This window comes from Hermetia illucens, chromosome 2 (assembly GCF_905115235.1).
Source record: "Hermetia illucens chromosome 2, iHerIll2.2.curated.20191125, whole genome shotgun sequence".
Classification (NCBI taxonomy): Eukaryota; Metazoa; Arthropoda; class Insecta; order Diptera; family Stratiomyidae; genus Hermetia; species Hermetia illucens.
Genome location: NC_051850.1, coordinates 29,866,935 through 29,886,378, shown reverse-complemented (window position 1 = coordinate 29,886,378; position 19,444 = coordinate 29,866,935). Strand labels below are relative to the sequence as shown.

The following is a 19,444-nucleotide window of genomic DNA, read 5'->3' as shown; positions in this document are numbered from 1 at the left end:
TGAAGCTGATCGGTTATGAGGTATGTAAGCTGAAGAGATATACTCGTACATGTCTATTGATCCCGTTTGTTGCAGTGCGACCATGTCTAGGTGGCTGGAACTCAGGTTCGGACACAGAGAGGAGTGCGGACTCTTTTTGGTGGGAAGACCTAACCAGTGCAATGTCTTAATATCTGGCGTTTGCTCGGCATACACTTTTCGATAGCTTTCAATTAGCATGGGATCCACAAGTCCCGTAAAAAACAATTAGACGTAGAAAAGTTTTATAAGAATCAATTTGGCTTTGGTACTTAGACCTGCCTCAACGAATCGACAACTTCGTAATAAATGAGTCCCCGTAGTCCTTCTCGATCAAGGAGCCAAGTGAGTTCTGTGGAAGTTTAGGAACGGGAAGTCTTGGAGTCCTTTGACGCCAAGAGAAAGCTGGAGAAGCATGGTGTGAGCGCCTTCTTTAGCAGCAGGAACACCAGGCTCAAAACTCGCCTCCTTCCCAACAGACTATGCCACACCCAAAACGAGCTTCACGAGGAACTTTACTGTGTGCTTTCCAATCAGGGCAGAGTGTGGAACATTGATGAAGAGTATTATGACATAATATTCTTCATCAATGAATCAAAGATTGTTAGTGTAGTCAGTGTGACTGTTTTCTCTTGCCCTGCTTTAACTAGAGCCAGGCTGCGGGCACTAGGTAAACAATTTTTTGAGTACTTGAAAGAGATATTTAGTAGCAAGGTGAGGAAGTTACTATCCTTCGTTAAAGTTGCAGGCTGTTTCTAAATTCTAAGCCGGCTGGAAATTGCTTCCTTGCCCACACATTAGTCAGGGTCTTGAGACTTTGTGGCATCAATACAGGGCATCACAGCGATAGTTGGGTTCCTCAGAAAGATCCCTGATGAGTGCCTACCTAAGGAAAAACTATCAACTATCATAGCTTTATTCAAACACTATGTCTTATTGGGTCGGAGGTCTGAAAAATAGACTAATGAGCCATCGGTAAGTTGGATCAAGTCGTGGAAGATCTCATGGGATGGAACATCAGCCGTGAAAATATTATAGAGAGTTGGTACCCCATTTCTTACTAGCAATAGATTGGATAATTATTTTCAAGCCTGACAAGGAAGTACTTATTTTCGAAGTGACCCATCATAAGTATTATCATTGGGATAGGGACCTGGTTTTCTAATAACTTATAGGTAAGTCCGTTTGTCCATACGGAGTCGACGATTCGTTATAGGTGCCCACGAATCAGTCGGTTTTATTGAATAATTCTTTAAAGACTCAGTGGTGAGTTTATACTAGTTTTTGGAAATTCTTAGGCTGTTGATTGGACAACTACCGTAAGGGCTGGGTTTTTCTGTGGAGGAGGCTCTTTGGGCTGTCTGTCAAAAGTTTCCGCAAAGATTTTTACTTTTGTAGCCTCACTGCAGATAGTTTTTCTATTCATATTTAAAAAAAAAAAACTGCGGGATTAATGCTTTTTGGTAAGCCTATTTGAAACACATCTTCTCTGTTGTTAATATTTGCTGGTTCACGAGTTAGCGAAATTGTTGCAGAAATTCATTACCATTTCATGGACTAATGGATTGGGACGACCAACTTGGGAGAAAAATTCTAACTTTATTCACATGCCTATGGCAAATAGGCTTGAGATTTGTGGGCCACATCAGTCTGATATTTAGGTGATATTGACACTTATCAACTTTACTGAGCTTGATCTTTCTACCCATAGCATCGATTTTTTGACCGATAAGTAACCAGCTATTGCGAGTTTCTTGAAATTCAACCTTTGTGCAAGTTCTAACTAGAATTTATCTCAGTTAGCGCGAATCTAGTTTTTAGTGTGGAAGAAGAGGGGGTTTAACTTTTATTAAGGAACGACTCCGCTTGTGAGCGGAATAAAGGCTAAAGAAGATGAAAATGAAACGGTCGGACCCGCCAGGCAGAATCATATAGGAGATCATTTGAAGGCTGAAGAGGGTCGTGTGGAAGAATTCAGTAAGACCATTTCAAGGTTTGTTGGCGTAAAGAGGTCATGGATTCACTCCATTGCAGGAGGCATGCCTTGACTTGAAGTCACCACCGAAATGGCAGCAGTTAAAATCTATTATCTGAAAATTGTTAAAAACTTTCTAGTCTTCACGTGACAGAGAGCGTCAGAATCTCCAACTATCTGCAATTTTGACTATTGTCGTTGTAGTCGAACAGGTCCGCAGGTTCTCTCTGAAGGCTACTTTAAAGTGATAGTCTTTTTGACTAGGAGAGTAGCCTCGCTAATTTTGTCACCCCGGAATTACAATATACCACTTCGTCAGATGCACGTATCTTTAAAAGACGGTAGAACTCTGTTTACAGTTCAGTTAACAGTAGGCCAGCGGAACAATGAGCGTCTGAGATCAGGGACGCTGAGTTTAATATGACGACATTTAACTCTTTAGGTTGAAACTCAATTTGATAATAGTGAATTGCATAATAGCTGCCCGTTGATGTGGGCCGTGCTTCAAATAATTCACGGGATGCACTGACGGCTCAGGAACGGGTTGAGCTACCATAGGAAGAGTCATTCGGGCAGTTTGGACATAAGAAACGCTGGGATTGGTCGAGCCTTTGGACACTTACGTAGGAGAGGGTGTGTTTGAACGAGGACTGTTGATTAACTTTGCCCATTTTGGCAGTGTTTCTTCTTGTTACTTTTTTCCTTAGCTGGGTATCCGCGATAACTAGTTTGGTGGTCAGTTCGTCCTCAGTTGCAGCATTGTGTGCCTCTGTTTAAAGCACATCGTGGGTGACGTTTTGCACAGATGACAAACTGCTGTATAATGAGATAGTTTTGGATAATTTGGCGAAGTTTTGGTAGTTGAAGTATTGCACTGGCACTTCCTACGGTTTTTATGAGGAGTGTAACTTAACCTGACCTCTTTAAGCTCCTGAGAGGTCTCGAAGGTAGCCACGAACGGTGCTGACTGTGATTTAGCCGTCAGCATGAAGTTCTCCTGTAGAGAGCTTTATCTTTTTCAGTCACAAAGTTTGCGACCGAACGTACTCAATTTTGAGATTATCATGATCATATGATTGGGGCAATCTTCTTTTTGGGTTTTGGGTTGCTAGGTTGGTTAAATCAGTTAAACTGAGAGGGAGGTATCTGTAGACCACCTACAAGTCTAACCTTATTATTTATCCTCCTCACCTTCATATTCTGGATTTATGCCCTTCAGGAATAAGAAATCTATCATTATCAAGAGATTTTGACTGGGTTTGAATGAGGATGGGTATAAGAGCAAATTTGTCTGATGTCAACGCTTTATCTTTGATAGAAAGCATTTTGTTGATTATTATAGTACAAGAGCCGTCCTATTTTGGCAACAAGCCAAAGTAATTAGGGGTGACAAACTGGTTTTCCCGATAGTATTTATTTTTTAATGCACGGTCATTTTCTAACTTGTAAATATTTATGATATTTAGACGTAGATAATTCCTCAAAGGGAGAACCGCAGCTCTAGACATTTATCATTGTTTTTCAAATGCAGCGATATCTAATATTTGAGATCATCTTTTATTTCCTTCATCGTCATAAAAGTTTTGCGAAACTTAATCTAAACAATTTAATTTGGTTTTTGTTTGGGTGATAGATAGCATCATGCTAATTAAATTAAATTTACTTGTATATTCTTTCGGCCTTGAATTTGTGGTTGACCGATTGGTCGTTCACTATCTTGGACTATTGGGGTAGGTAGTCGGGGTTTACTTGTTGGGAAAGAATAGGCACTCTTGCCAATTTGAATTGTAGATAATCTCCATATAAATATGTATGTGTACGTGGGAGAAAAGAGATTGTGGAAACATGGGTTACACAATTGTAGATAACGAGGCTCATTCATAGTCGTCTGCCGACCGGTGCGTGACCTTGGTTAAAATTGAGCAGCACGAACATGTGTGGGGAGTTTTTTAATTGATTTCGAATTAGCCATTTCGGTTAGACGATTGATGAGGTGGTGGGCAAGATCGATCAGTTGTGATTGAACATAATGGAGTTGGAGACGTATTTAATTCAACAAGTTACGAGAAATCGACTATCCTAGAATATCCAAAAGCCTGAAAGCCTACAGATCATTTCAAATAGAACAATGAATATAAGAAGGGAGTATGGTCAAAATGAACACCAAAGATAAGCAGAGCACCAGCACCTGCTCCCATTGCTTGATCAACTCTTTGCGCCTGCACCGATTCACACGAAACTTGGTGGGAAACTGTGAACACAGTGAATTACATCCTTCTACGTTGGGTTTTAAAGGGGGTCCCATATAAGGGCGGTGTAACCCTTTTTTTCCTAAAAATATAGTCGTGTGGGTAATCAAACGACAAGTCTCAATGAGTACTTTTCGAAACCAATCTTAATTTTGATATTTGTTGGAAAGGTGTGGAATGCAGGGCTCCAAATTGATCATTCAAATATACTTACACAAGAAATACACAAAGCCTTTTATACCTGAAGCATTGAGCTTCCGGTTTTCGGCTTGTTTATTTTCCAATGCTCCCTTCAGCAAATATATCTACTTTATTGTTGTCTAAACCTAAAGTTTGGTGTTATTACACCTAATGCATGTGAATTTAAGTATGCCAAAAAACGACATTTTTCAGCTTTGACAACTCAAAAATTCGTACTTCAAATATCACTGTTAATATCGTGCTTAGGTATTTCATTTTACAACCCAATTTTCGAGATTTTCATATTTTTTTCTTTTTTGTTAAATTCCTGTGTTTTTTACTAGTGTCATTTTGTTCGCTTTTGTTTGTTTCTGTGAAAAGTATGTGGATTTTCATTATGATAATATTCTGGGGTTTTCCTTTCAGCCGACTACAGAGAAGGATTATGTTAATGAGTAGAAGAGTGAGACCGAGGTGCTTGGCGTTTTTATTAATAGGGGCTCCTATTGAGTCGAATAGTTTTTAGGAACCGAATTAGGTGAGGATTTCAGAACTAAATTAATTTGGGGGATTACTGTGGAAGCCCAGATTTCCTGATCTTTTCAAACACTCTATCCACATTCCTCCGCAGGTGTGGAGATAATTTGCCAGTATGTATTTATCGCAGGCATAAATTGTGACTTGGTCATTCGGAGATGAAGTCCCTACAGTGAATTAAAGCGACAAGTGGGGTTGCTTTTCAGTACTTTGCAAGGAACATTTGACGCTAAAAGGGGGTGTGGGAGAGTGCGGGGGTTTGGAAGGTGATAATTTCTTCTATGGGCGCGTCCTCATACTCAATCGAAAAATTATAATAGAAAATTAGCTCTACCTATACGATATCTAAGCCGATATCGGCTCAAATAACGTCAATAATAGTAAATAAGTAGATTTTTTTTAGAAATTGGCTGCAAGCCCTCCTTAATACAAATGGAGCAAATGTTCATTCAAATATTATTAAATAAGAAATATCATATCTGAAGTGCTTTGCTTCTTATTTTCGATTGGTGGTTATATCTTCTTGGAATGGCATGCTTTTTCTACCCTGTTTCCAACAGGTGAAGAGGAGGGCAAAGGGGGGCCTCTCCCTAACTATAAGATTTAATTTTTAACCTCACCTGCGGGACCCGTCCTCTCTCGAACCAAGAACAAGTGAGAGTACTGGAGAATGCGGCGCTTCGTTTAACCCCTTCCCTCAAATTATCTTGATAATGAAGTTACCAACAAGCTAATTTAGGGTATCAAAACAGCCCTATTTTGGAGCCCCGCAACATTTTAAAAGGAAATGACTGTTGTAAATTTTCAGCGCGGTTTGAGAGAGGATCTACCGCTTTTACCTGCATAGTATCTCCCCATGCCTCCCTCTTTAAGCTTTGAAAATAAATTGTACCACCGGCCTTGTGAGTTGGGACTTAAGAACATACTCAAAGTTTTCCCTGCTTGCCGTAAGAGGCGTATAAAATGTGGGCTAGTAACCTGAGAATTTTGAAAGTTTACCGCTACCGGAACATTACCAACGTCTCGGATAGGGACCGCCCTCACGTCAACGACCGTTGGCTATCGAAAACGGACTGTGATCGGCTTCTGGAATCTGTGCACACCCCTCGATAACGATAGCGAGGGTCCTCAGAATGCTAGTTGGACATTCTGGGCATATGCAAATTAAGATGTTGGGACTTTGAAGAGTATTCGTCTCTCTCTTGCCACATTAATGGCAATGTGTTTTGCACTCTGGAAAACCAAGCGGTAGCCGACGTGATTCCTGTGTCAGTTTGCTTCTAACCTCTACCGTAAGGCCTGCTTTCCTGACCAGGGAGGCGTGATAAGATCTGGTTGACTGCGGAATCGTGGAAGCAATCGATCAATGCAAGGGGTTGAAGGCTCTACTGATCGATGCGAGCGATGGTAGGCGTGTCGCGCTCGAACTTTGATAGCGAGCGAAAATTCAGCGTAGTGTACGCCGTGACAAGAGAAAATTTTCTATTGCGCTGGACAGGGATGCGAAAGACTCCGCAGATCGCAATGGCTTCAGAACTGTATACTGCATCGCGAAAGAGCTTGCATGTAGTCACAGAACTTTCAATGGTTTTGTGAAGGACATCAACGTCGATTTCACTTCCACGATAACGATCAACTGAAGTGGTGAAAAGAACACTTCAACGCGGTCCTTAACCGTATCACATCCCTTGATGTTCCTCCTCTTTTGGGTGAAATGGCTAGTCAACGTAACATGCGGATACGGACTGTTCCTTCCAGCAGAAAAGAAATAATTTCGACCATCAATGCACTCAAACTGAGTAAAGCCGTTTGGGTTCACGGTCTCTCCGCAGAGTTATTTATTGCTGCACCTCCAGTTATTGCTGATCTGCTGCTCCCACCCGTACGGAAATATTGGGAATCTGAGATCTTTCCAAGATAGTGGAAGAAGGGGATGTTTGTCAAGATCGCAAAGAAGGGGACCCGTCTACATTGTGGCAATTGGAAGGGTATCTGCGTGCACGCAAAGATAATAGCTAAAATAATTCTGGAACGCATCAGAGAACATCTTTTCTCAAATACCTTGACTATACTGAAGTCATCTGCTTGGTCTCTCACCGGGTCATCGACCTTGATCAAATGGCTCTGGATTTGTAAAGAGAGCAAGTAGAGACGGACTGAAAATAAATAAATCAAGGTTCTCAGTCTGACAAGTCAGCGTACTCCCTCCTTCCTGCATTAATGGGCAGAGCATCAAAAGCGTCAATTAATTTGTATATCTAGGAGGCGTGGTTTCCGCGGACAGTGGCACCACACTGGGTATTGCCCAACGCATTAACAGTGCTAGATCCGCTTTCTCTGCCCTGTGAAAAATCTAGAAATGCACTTGTCTCAACACTAAGATGAAGTTGAGGCTGTTCTGTGCTATTGTCCTTTCTGTGTTGCTATATGGGAGTAGCTTTCGTCAATACCGGTCTGCGTCGTATCGGAGTGCGCTGGTCTGACACTATCTCAAACGAAGAACTTGAATCGGAATGCGGAAGTGGCAGTGGGTAGGATACATTTTAAGGAGGCGCGATAATTGCATTGTGGGCTACGCCATGATAGTGAAGTGAGCGAGTGAAGCAGGTCAGCTCAAGTCCACGTCAAATGTTCGCTTGATATACTTTAATAGGAACATCAGCCTCTCCTACATATTTGCTTTAGTGTCCACTAAATATGGTATAGTTGCAATAGTACATCAAACCAACGTTAATTCTCGAGGGAGGGATTTGAGTTGTTCATCTTGAAACACACAAGCAACCTTCGTAGAGCTCCTTGTCAGCTCAAGCGTGGAGTTGCGTTGTACAACTCGGGTATTAGGTGGATCTTGCATCCACGGGTATGAATGCCGAACCTGCATATATATAAACCAGTGCTGCTGTGCCAGTCATGGTGGGGCTCTGATTGTGGTCTCCAAATCAATCCGTGTCCGAAGAGAACCGTGGGATTAACTCCACACGGCAGGTACTTACGTTAAACCTCCAGGACCTTCATGTCAGTACGATTGAAGTCGAGGAAGTAATAAAACGAATGAAACTGTTGAAAGCCACAGGAGCTGGCGACATCGCATCTGCCCCAAGAGGCAGAATTGGGGCGCAACACTGTGATTCAGTAAATTTTTAGCGAAGAAGAAGAAGAAAGCCCCAGAGTTCTAATATGGAAAGCATCACAGTTCTAATATGGAACATGAAAGATAGTCCAGTAGAATATTCGAATTACAGTCCGATCCGGTTATGTCCCATAACATGAAGATTTTTGAACGCATTCTTGACAACCAAGTTCGTGAAATCGTTAAAATAACCGTGAATCAAGCTGGGTTTGTAAAGAACTGTTGAACTATTTACGGAATCCACGCTGCGCGGTAACTCATGAAAAACACCGTGAGAAGCCTCTCGCCGATCGCGCTCGCAGACTCTCGCGAATCTGAGAAAATTCTCCATAGGCAGAGTATGCGCAGACTTTTCGTTGAAGAAAACCTTACCAAAGTATCTCCGTCTGAGTAGGCCGAAGCACCTGCATACGACGTGTAGAGCCATCTCTTCTTCCTCCTCGTATTGGCTGCATATCGCCTAGATTACCACTCCAATTTTTTGCCATGTGGTATTTGAAGGGGCAGTGTCCCGTTAAAGGCCCCCTTGGGTTTTCATGTCCCACTTCTTAAGGGACAACAAAAATGACGATTCCTTCACAAAGATTTTCGCCTGCCCGCAGATGTTCAAATTTCTCCATTCGACTGCGTGAATAATTGCCATTTCTCCCTTCAGAGTATACTTGACTGAAGATTGCCGATTACTAAAAGCTGGTTCTGGACCGATCATTGTGGATTCAGAAATTTGCGGAGCCAGTTCGTCAGTTTCCTCATTACCGGTGATGTTTGAGTGCTCTGGCACCTACATTAGGAATGTTGCATTCAGTCGGCTAAGCTTCAGCAGCATCTGATGACAACTCCACACCAATTGACTCGATATATCGTTGCTGTTTATTGCTGGTAATGCTGCCCGGCCGCCCTAATAGATTCGAAAGGCTGCCAATAAAATACCTAGAAAACGAACGTTACTTTTCCGAGAGGTCGATCCAGTTCCACAATTGGATTTCCCGAGAACACTCCTGCGGCAAATCCGTTTTGCCGTTAGTGAAAATTATTAAGTCTGTAATCCCAAAAGACTCGTTGTCATTTATCGACCATTCTTCTCTTTTGGTGGTTAAGACGGAGTATGTCTTTTCGAAGACTAATCTGGAAATCATATGATCGGCGGGCATCAGAGCCACCTGATGTTTGCCAAGAAATTTCCAGATGGACGCATGACGCGTTTCCATGTGCCAATTGTATCAAACTTATATGCGTCGTTAGCTTCTTTCGGTTTCACCTCCAAATGGATTGGGGATGAATTTAGAATAACTTCGAGTGGTACGGTCGGCGTACTACTCATTGCTCCAGTAATACTTGGGCAACCCAGTCTCTGAATTTCCGTCAGCAGTTTCCTGCTATTAGCAAAATTCAGTTTCGGCCATTTGACGAATGGGTTTTATTACGGGTTTATACGTTCAATGAATCCGCTTTGGTGAAAGTCTCCAGGTCACAGTCATACAATACCAGAGTAATCTGCAGGATTTCTGATATTGTTCCTGGATATAGTGCTCCCACGTTGACTTGCAATCGAGATGCACTCCTAAATATTTGACTGTTTGTACCAGCTGAATTTCAACCCCTGCTAAGGTGTGTAGCTACCCCACCTGAAGATTTTTGTCCTGCAGGAGCCATAGCAAGGTACCATAAGAGAGGAGAGATAACCCCTTCTTGTGGGCTACCCGTAAGACACCTTGCCTCAATTGACTTCTCTCCGACTAATATGTGGAATTTTCTCCATTCTAGCATGTGAAGGATCCAACTGATTAACAGCGGATCGATTCTATGCTGTCTTGCTTCATTACGAATCGCCGCGAATGAGGCAGAATTGAAGGCACCTTCGATGTCCATCAATGCGCCTAAGGAGTATTCTTTATGGGATATCGCCTTCTCAACTTTTGCTATGAGCTCATGGAGTGGTTTCTTCTTGAATTTGCTTTTCTGGTAGGCATGCTATCTACAGTGAAGGGTCCAATTAGCAATGTACTACTAACTTGAACAGTCCTTTTAATAGAAAGGAAGTTAGATTGATCGATCGGAAGCTTTTTGCGTCCATGTAAGTGGATTTCCCTGGTTTGGGAATTCATATCACCTTCTCAACACGCCAGTTAATTGGAATATAAGCGTGTGCTAGGCATGCACGATATATATTTCGTATATGTAGACCCAGGTCATCCATTCCCTCTATTACTAGCGTAGGAATGATGTCATCCGGACCTAGAGATTTATATCTATAGAACGAGTTAGAAGGAAATTTTATTTCTTGTAGTGACTACTGCTTTTCAAGCCAGAATGAATCCAGCCTCTCTCGTAGATAGCCAAGTTGCTGGCTATGTCCTTTGGGAAGGATCTACGTTATCTCAAGAGAGTTAGGCCTTTTGCAAAAGCGTATGCTCTTCTTTAGGACTTTCTTTCTTTGTTCTGATTGCATCCAGCGGCTGAATTAAGCCTTACAGCTGCAGCTCTTCTCTATTTTCCCAAATCTAAGTTTCACCATGGTGTTTTCCATTATTTGACGTCTTGAGTGGACAGTCTTCTTCGAAAGCTTCTTTCGTGCTAGTTCTAAATATCTGAGTTGTATTCTAAATTTCACCAATAGATTTGGTGCGCCTCGCTAGGAGCGTAAGTAGGTCGCTCACTTCTATATCGTATGTCGCTTAATCTGTGTTCCTTGGATTCCGAAATGGAGTGGTTGGAGGTGGATCTACATATTCGTATGTGATCCGAAAGCGTTATACCGTTAGATACTCACCACTCTCCGACAAAAGCTGCAATGTCAGGGAATTTCATCGTGATGTTGATGACCTCACGCTTCACCATATTGAAGGAAGTGTGTTCACTGCACAAATTGAGGATTTGCAGATCAGTTCCTACCAGATACTCTAATAGCCTCGATCTTCTCGCGTTCCTGTTTGGACTTCCCCAACATAAATGGTGAGCGTTGACATCCTATCCTGCTATAATTCCTGGGCCTTAACTTTTGATATGTTAGATAGCTCTGATCAATGTTCCAATTTCGTCTACGTCATAAGGAAAATAAACAGCGTACTAAAAAATATGCTTATCTCCCTGTTGCTTCTTATGGTTAGTTCGGTCGTTGCGGTGTCGACATCACGTGGATATTTAACCTAGTTAGTCTGGAGGTCTTTTGAAACCGCCAAGCAGGAGTGGGGTTTATCATTTCCGTTTAATACAACAGATCAGCATGGCGGAAGTTTAAGTACTTCCCCACTAGGTACCCTCGGTTCTTATATAAATGTCTTGTAGCTATTGATCCGACAACTGATAAGGGGGGGTCGCCGCTTTACAATGCTGCAAATTTATTTGAGAAATATGGCATACAATCTAGGCTTCAGCTGAACGTCCCCTTCAATGGCTTTAGCAGCCGACACTTGGAACGTGACGGTCCCAAGCCCGTTGTAGAGCCGGCAGTCTGTTTATTCTCGAACCTTCCTAATATTTAGTTCAGGAATGCCGATTGTAAGGAAAGTTCCCAGCCTCTCGGTTCTCTCTTCTGCTTTACTGTCTAGCAGCGTGGTATATACGTTATTCTGAGCACTAAATTGCGAAACTTAGTGCCTTGCGTTCAGGAGGTTTCTTTCTAAGCTGTTCGAACTGCTTGGTATCGCATCTGGATGGATTTGTACTGTCATACAAGGCGTATTCATATGTTTCAGTAGCCTTGGCGGCAAATGAAAACCGATTATTATTCGAACATTCGTCGCTGCGTTTTGGTCCGAAGAGTTGCCGCTTCGGTATGCCCTTAGCCGCAGGTACCCTGGATGCTCCTTTCCCCTTAACTTTGACACAAATCGGAGGTTGTGATATGCCAGAAGGCGGTTTGGCCGGAGGTGGTTTGCCTGGAATATTGATTTGCCAGAAGATGGTTTGCCCGAGGATTGATGCTTATCTATGGCTAAGACCTTAGCCTCAGCAGGTGACGCCGGCTGGAGCCTGGGATTAGAAGTGCTGACTGGAACACTCCGTTCTCACCCTGTCGAAATCGATGGAGAGCAGGTGAAGCGTTAATCTAAACTTCCCCCACTGGTCCATAATGATTCGAAGGGTGCTAATGTGATCGTTATAGCAAAATTCAAAGCTGAAACCAGCCTGTTTTTTGGGGAGCGGCGGGAAGGGAGGGACAACGGATGAAATACCTAAGTGAAGGCAAACCATCGGGTGATCGTCCTTTTCGAGATTAATGTGCTGCTGTCAGGGCTTTTTTTGTTATCCACATTCAAAAGCCAGCCCCTAAATTTGCTGGTATCGTAATGTGCTTAGTCTCGTACGTCACCGGTCCGCTGAAACCCCACGGTGAGTATTGTACTATGGAAGTGACTTAAAGCGCAAATATCCTTTCATAATTTGGTTTGAAAACATATGACTGAACAATTCCATGCGTTTTTCGGCTTTTGTGATTAACCTTGTACGCTGGTAATTTCGTCCTCGATCTTGTACTTTTCGAACTGTGTCATGTACTGAACAGGGAACTCGTGTTCCAACTCGGTATTCTATTTCCCAATGCCATGTTTGTTGCTGAGTTATGCCACAATATGGTTTCTGGGAATAGGTTATCTGCCTTTGCACAGTCTCCAGCTGGGGAGGACCAGCTGGCGTTGCTCTGTTTTAGGGCAAACAGTGCCCGCCATTAATCCTCATTCTCCAAGTTAAAAAGAAGCTCCACATAAGGGCAAGCATAAGTCACAATCTAAGATAGCACAACATATGAAATTCATTCATTAAACCAATATAAATTTGATGAGTAATTTTAAATAATTAATGAGTTGCAAAATTTCAAGTGTGGAGTTGTTGGTGTCTAGATGTTTGTTTTAATTGGGAGCATGAGAAAATGTGGTCCCAAAAAATCTTTTCGCGATGGAATTAGAATTCGTTTTAATTTAGTCGTTTAATAGCAGAAAGTGGTTGTTTCAATGTTCAAAAAGATGGGGAAATATTTGTTTTCTAAAGCTGATCAAATTCGAGAAATCTGTTTGTTTTTAGTTTGGATAAGCAAACCGGGGGTTGTGATTCGACTCACTTGAGCCTATTAATAGGCTCCAAGGTTACAAGGAATAAAATTCGAGAGTTTCTTGTTAAAATTAGTTTATTTTTATTTTAAAACATAATATCAGCACATTTAGCGCTGAAAATATATAAAAATATCTGGAAATGTAACAATATGTGTATAGGCATATGTAACATTCTTTACAATAATTGGGTACCTTACAAACAATACAATTCTCAACTACTTACTCCTAGTAGTCTCTTTTGCTAGTAAATCTAATAATTTCACTGCATTCCTTCAAAATTCTTCTTTACAAAAAAAAAGGATATTTAAAATTTTTGAAATCAAATCAACCGATTCTTCCGCTAACGTTCACTCCTCAGATATCCACACATTCGTTCACAGCTCCCTCATTTCTCCGTATATTTCTTGAGTTTTACGTTACAGGTCTTTTGGCGTCGTCAGCAGAACAAACCGCCACCTTCGTTCTCCTCAACGTGATGTCTTACATATTCCTTTTGTGAAGGTGTCAGTCCAAAATTGTCAGCCTCTTTTTGGAACTGTTCTACACCCCCGACGCCTACTAAGTAGCCATTCAACTTCGCCGCAACGTAGGATGTTTGTAGCAGTTCTGGTGTCATACCAAGTGATTCAGCTAAATCTTTATGGGATTGCAGGCGATATTTCTGGTGATAACTGTAAGATGATAGGGAGAAATAGATTACGATTAAATAGGGAAAGTGCACAGTAATTTATTTGTATAATTAGGGATGATGATTTTGAGTAATCGCATATCGATTGCTATAGATTTTTGCTGATTCATTGGTGTATGGTGATAAGCCAATGATTGAGCAGGTTTGGCTGCGGGAAATGCCATATGAAAGTCGAGGTCAAATGTTAATATGAATAAAAAAGATGGAAAACTTACTCTTCAGCGGGATAGAATTCACTGGCAGGAACTATCAATGTTGTAATGACCTCAGGGTTTCGACGCTCTTGTTCCTGTTTCAATGACTTTTCAGCGATTTCACGTTGCTTGTCGGTATGGTAGAGGATCAAGGAAGCATATTGCTTCTTGATTTTTGTTGTTAGTCCATACTCGTGGTTGTTCCAGAAGAGCTCAAGGAGGTCCTCGAACTTTACGACTTTGGGGTCGTAGTGAAGCTCGACGACTTCAGTATGATCGCCCCTAGAAAGCAAGATAATACAAAGTTGTAATTTGAATGTCTGGTACAGGCGGAGTACGAGTGCTTTCTGCGTTCCAGAGAATCAACCCTCTGGATTTCACAATCTGTTTCTTTAATTACTAATATTAACAAAAGAGTAGTTGGCGTAAATTTTGTAGTCTTATCCTATACTTACAAACTTCTATACTTTGGATTAGGGGTGGTTCCTCCAGAATATCCAACTCTTGTGTTCAAAACACCCAGAGTAGCGCCGAATAGACACTCTGCTCCCCAGAAGCAGCCCATTCCAAAAGTTGCCTTTTCATATTCAGTTTCTACGTGGTGCGTGGGATACACCCCACATTCTAGCTGTTCACTTCTGACGAGACTCTGAGGAGACAAAAAAATCAAACATTAGAACTCTGCCCACTTCTTACACTATTCCGAAATACCGGACAAAGTTTATTATAAAAATCAGCTGAATATCCCCAGTGGCTGCCTAACGCGAATGTCACGAAAGAGGCTAAGAAAATATAATACTGAACACTCCACATTTTCACTTGAGATGCTTGAAAATACTATTCAAAAAGGGTCGAATCAACTAAGAAATCCGGGAAACATCCGTCACCTAGTCCACATCACGTACTATATGTCATCAATAAGATAAAACAACACGTAGCCAGTCTTCCGAATTGTATGAACTTGAAATTTTGACTCATGCCATGCAGCGTGTATCTACAATTTCCCAAAATATTGGAATGCGCAAACATATTGGAAAGAGCGCGTCAAAACATACTTAAACAGCTGGAAGTGCGCTTATCATTCCTAACTTAAAAAGAGAGGGCGGACACCGAATTTCCCCAGTTTGTTTACTTGCTAACGTTTTTGGAGATGCATCGTGCAGTTACTTAACCAAAGCAGTATTCACTTGGACTGACACAACCTATGCTTCCCTTTTTTGAAAAATACTATCAACTCACAGTACCACATCCACCGGAATAATTCAGCCACTAAAATACGAATTACTGTCTAGGATTTCTACAAACCTTGTCCTTGATGTTGGCGTGCACATCTGACTTTCCCAAAGAAATTGTCTTCAACATGATGAAGTTTCAGTTAGAGTCCTTCACAATTCTAAGTATTTATTCACTTTTTCTCTCAACTTCTACTCGAAAAATCAATAGCACACACTTCAGCCCTGGCGAGACCACGAGCAGCACCCCGTTGAGTATGTTCAGTAGAACTAAATTCGCTGCTGAAACAAGTTCGAAATTTATACCTGTCCGTCGTTCTCCCCACATGCGTTCCAAGGGAAAACAATGAGCGAATTAATCTATATTGAAGTATCTCAGTAGTTCTACTATCAGATAGAGCAAAAGATATAAATTCTCGCATTCTAGGTAGTAAAGTACAGAACGAATGGAAGCCGACATGTGCTCACGATTTGCCTCCCATCTCAAGCCGAAGATGAGAGAAGCGCTATATGTGCATGAGTAGCTTTCGAAGATGGCTAGATGCCGGGGGACTCATTTGTAGAAAGTGGTTTCGAAATGGGGAGAGCTTTCTGGCGGAGCATAATCACTTGAATATAAGAGTTACTTCGGCCTACGCACGTTGGGGCCTTAAGGGGGATTCATACACCACAACTAGTACATGTCTCGATGGAAATATTTCTCACAAAATTAACAAACTGACAACGTTTCCGTCAAAAGATACATCTCCTAAACAGTGCACACTTGATGTCCTAGAAACACCTGAAAGTACCTGATCAATGAATAGATAAGTCCTTGATGGATTTTAGGAGTATTCCCGAAATAAAGACCTGCGATTGGCCATATGGAACATTGCATAGCTATGTACCTTACACCAATATCTGAGAGGACATGCACACTTCTCTATATATCCCTGTCCTGAAGGTCCTTGACTTCGGCACAAATGTATCACTACCTGCAGCTTTGTTAGGATATTCCACTCACCCGTTTTATATTCACTCTTTTCATGTCAACTTTTCAAACAAGTTCAATCGATATCCTAACCAGCGAGGAAAAATTCGTATGGGTTCTTCTAGCGAGATACTTTTACGATTGCTATGCAGTTCGTGACTAATTTTATGACCTAAATGCACTTTGGAGAAATAGTTTCTCCCTTTTTATAATGCGTTTAAAACGTGAGAAATTGCACATGTCCGTATACAGAAAAAGCAGAGAAAGATATCGATAGTTTGCAGCTAAAACAGACTTTTGCCTATCAAGTAATTATCATCAGGATCAATTAGAGAATTAAATGCATTTGACCCAGATGAGTATCGTTAAAATTCTAGATTTTTTTAGTCCCATAAGTATTAATGGAATTTCATTTTTGTTTTTATTTTTTCATAATGACTAACATCTAGCCGCTGATAACTTATTTATAGCCTAAGTTATACTTAACTATTTTAATTCTTCTCCAGGGGGTGGCTATTAGAATTGTTTGCCCGACCCCACTTTCTGTGTGAATTTACTTTACTGTGTATTTTATAAATACAAATCTTGTCATTTTTAAGTTATCAAATAGCCTAGGCACCATATAGTGCCAGTTCCCTGATTTTTTTCAGATTTTTCGGTTGGGTAGTTTCTGAGAATCGGTCCGTGAAAGAAAAGATCACTTTCGGCCTCCGTGTTTTTTAAACCATAAAAACCAACAGATTTTCATTTTATTTACTTCTCTTATGGTGTGGAAGTCTTAAAAGGGCGTTGCTGCGTCAAATTGCAGGAGTGTGTGGGATTCTCATCCGCTAACACCACTCCACTTCCCCGCCCATGTCCCGGTGGGAGTACTGTAAAATATTACTTTGCGAGGGAAGGCTCTGGTGTCCACGAGCATGATTAAGTTACGCGTCCGTCGAGCTTACTGGGCTCGATCCAGTTATTGTAGTCTTTATCGGGTTCCAATTTGTTCGGTTCTAAGCATCTTCTCCACGAGGATCAATAGACTGATGCGGAATGCAGCTTTCTGGGAGCCAACGAGGCCAAGCCTCTCGTCTACCAAGGTCGGTGATGACAGCTACACCCTGTACGAAATGACCTTACCCTTAACACAACGCTATGAATCTAGACTGTAGAGTCGAAAAACACTAACCCCAATCCATGGTATGCGAACTATCCCAATTGGATAATTTTCAGTCGGGTTAACTGAAACTCCGAAAACGACTCCTGGTAGATATACTACCCCGAACATTGGCCATTAGCCGACTCAAAGTAGAGATGCCAGCTGCAGCCCTGTCCGCTACTGCTCTGATTTGCTTGAAGAAGCTGTCTTCCAGTTGAGCATTAAACTAAGGTATTTAACCGCTAGTTTTGACTATATAGTCAGTTCACCGATTCAAGTGGCTTGTTTTCCGCCCATTCAAAAGGGAAGCAAGTGCAGCAACATCACCTGCACAACCAACAACGCGCGACTCTTCAGGCAAGTTGAGTCTTAGGAGACTAAGAAGGGTTCCAGAGATCCGGCTCTTTGACGTGTGATCTGCACTACTGGTAACGTGATCTCCTTTATGACTCTCTATCGTCTCGTGGAGCAGGGAGCAGACTCTTAGATAATTCTTCAATATCCGCAAGAGGTAGCTCAGCGAGTTTAATCCTGATGAGCTTTTCGAACAATTTGCCGTATGCAGACGGCAGCTCAGGATATCCTTTTCCATTGTTGATTAGCGCGAGCCTCTCCATCTTTCAGCGACAAGGAAAGTGCCTTCTTTCAGGCAAGCATTGGAGCCCCCGAGCAGCAAGTCTGGTCGTTGGTGGAGCCTGGTGTTCTAAGTCCTAGCGCGGAGAGAACTGCTTCTTCGAGTTTTTTGTGAAAGTGGTATGCAGGTTTTCCGCAGAAACCCGATTTTCCGCCTGAAAAGCTTACAGCTAAGTTTTACCTCGTTGACTAGATTCTGCCAGCTGCAAGCTTTGCTTTTATTTATCACACAACGGAGTCTCTTTTTGCTGATCTATACTCTGCCTTTATGGCGCTGCTTGCTCAGGTTTACACACATTGTGCCAAAAGGCGGAGCTTATGACGCTCCTTCCGTAGGCCGCGAAATTTCGCCGTCCACTAGTGCATAGACGGCTTGTCACGGCTGGAGCCTCTCCAGAGTATGGAAGCCTCACACGCTGTCGTTATCAGTTTCATCACTGAATTTACCACAGTGTCAGCTGCAACGCTGCCACTTCCTGAGGCGCCCTCTAGTGCGACTCTGCCTGTCCCAGTAGCTTGGACGATTTTCCCGATATTTTCCATGAAGGAGGATCACCAGGATGGTGCAGACCGGCAAGGAACGTCAACCACTTCGAACGCAATGTAGTGATGATCACTTGCCGAGAAGTTTTCTAGGTGTCCCCAGCCGCCCACCAACGTTGCCACAGATTACGACGCAAAAATTATGTCAGAGATATTTCATTCGTAGCCTGAGCGCTGTAATGCTGGCTCCCGAACGCGGATGGCTGCGATACCCGATAAGTCGAGATGCCATGAAGCCGGATCCTTGTGTCGGTATTGCTCGCTGATTAGCGCTAACATAGATCAGCTTTTACCTCCGCAGCGAACAGTGAGCGGGGGCACTCCTGTGTATGTTAATTTGTAGGAAGCGGATCATGATAATCTCGCCCTAGTCCTTTCTAGTTCTACCCTGAAGACTGGACACCGTCCTGAACCCCGCAACGCTTTCACCAGACTCGCAAAGGAAAATGTGCTTTGCACCCAAGTATATTCTAGAAAGAAATACATGCCATAGATCAAACATCAAGATCAATCCCAAAAGTAACTATAAGGGGCAGGACATTGGTATTTTAACCGACAGTCAATTGGCTAATAAGCATTTAGGAGGGAAAATTCAAAACTGGTATGATGAAAGCCTTAACATTCTGAACGCGCTCAGCTCGATCAATATGTTCAGCATACTCTTAAGTTCCAGGCCACTTTGGGCTAGAAGCAATGAGACGGCGCACGAGCTAGCCACGAAAGGAGCAGCGACGTCTCTATAGGGGTCAGAGCTACTCTGTTGAAGCGGAAATGGGTTCATGGCTACTATGCTAAAAAACGAAGGAGAACGAACAGGGGACTGTACAGAATTTACCAGGAATGGAAAAGCCCACGGTGTTCTGGGGATACGAACCCAAGCGCTCGAAAGATTGTTTAGACCTC

The 19,444-nt window shown here is 42.3% G+C and overlaps 2 protein-coding genes across 5 annotated transcripts in view; one reads left to right on the top strand and one right to left on the bottom strand.

The window, feature by feature from the left end:
- Positions 1-4,748: 4,748 nt before the first annotated feature.
- The window catches only part of LOC119647614 (protein midgut expression 1), a 41,233-nt gene continuing 26,537 nt past the window's right edge, over positions 4,749-19,444 (top strand). For both annotated transcript variants that reach the window (XM_038048651.1, XM_038048650.1), the window contains exon 1: positions 4,749-4,960. The gene's annotated coding sequence lies outside the window, so the exon portion shown is untranslated. The remainder of the gene's footprint in view (positions 4,961-19,444) is intronic.
- Positions 13,312-15,537, bottom strand: LOC119647613 (peptide methionine sulfoxide reductase). Of its 3 annotated transcripts, none has more exons than XM_038048648.1 (4): positions 15,325-15,537; positions 14,475-14,668; positions 14,041-14,301; positions 13,312-13,808 (listed from the first exon to the last, which is right to left on the bottom strand). In XM_038048648.1, the coding sequence occupies exons 1-4, from the start codon at positions 15,379-15,381 to the stop codon at positions 13,574-13,576; spliced, it is 747 nt and encodes a 248-aa protein (XP_037904576.1). In that variant the 5' UTR covers positions 15,382-15,537; the 3' UTR covers positions 13,312-13,573. The 3 variants fall into 3 exon arrangements, with proteins under 3 accessions (XP_037904576.1, XP_037904575.1, XP_037904574.1); XM_038048647.1 differs by lacking the exon at positions 15,325-15,537 and adding an exon at positions 14,731-15,008 and having other exon boundaries at positions 14,487-14,668; XM_038048646.1 differs by lacking the exon at positions 15,325-15,537 and adding an exon at positions 14,731-14,998.

What these genes read in the sequence shown, in the direction of transcription:
- LOC119647613 (XM_038048646.1), bottom strand. Translation starts at nt 14,832, where the DNA reads ATGTGGAGTGTTCAGTATTATATTTTCTTAGCCTCTTTCGTGACATTC. An exon ending in AATCCAAAGTATAGAAGTTT is followed by an intron (nt 14,302 to 14,474) that starts GTAAGTATAGGA and finishes CTTGCTTTCTAG; the next exon opens with GGGCGATCATACTGAAGTCG. An exon ending in GAATTCTATCCCGCTGAAGA is followed by an intron (nt 13,809 to 14,040) that starts GTAAGTTTTCCA and finishes ATCATCTTACAG; the next exon opens with TTATCACCAGAAATATCGCC.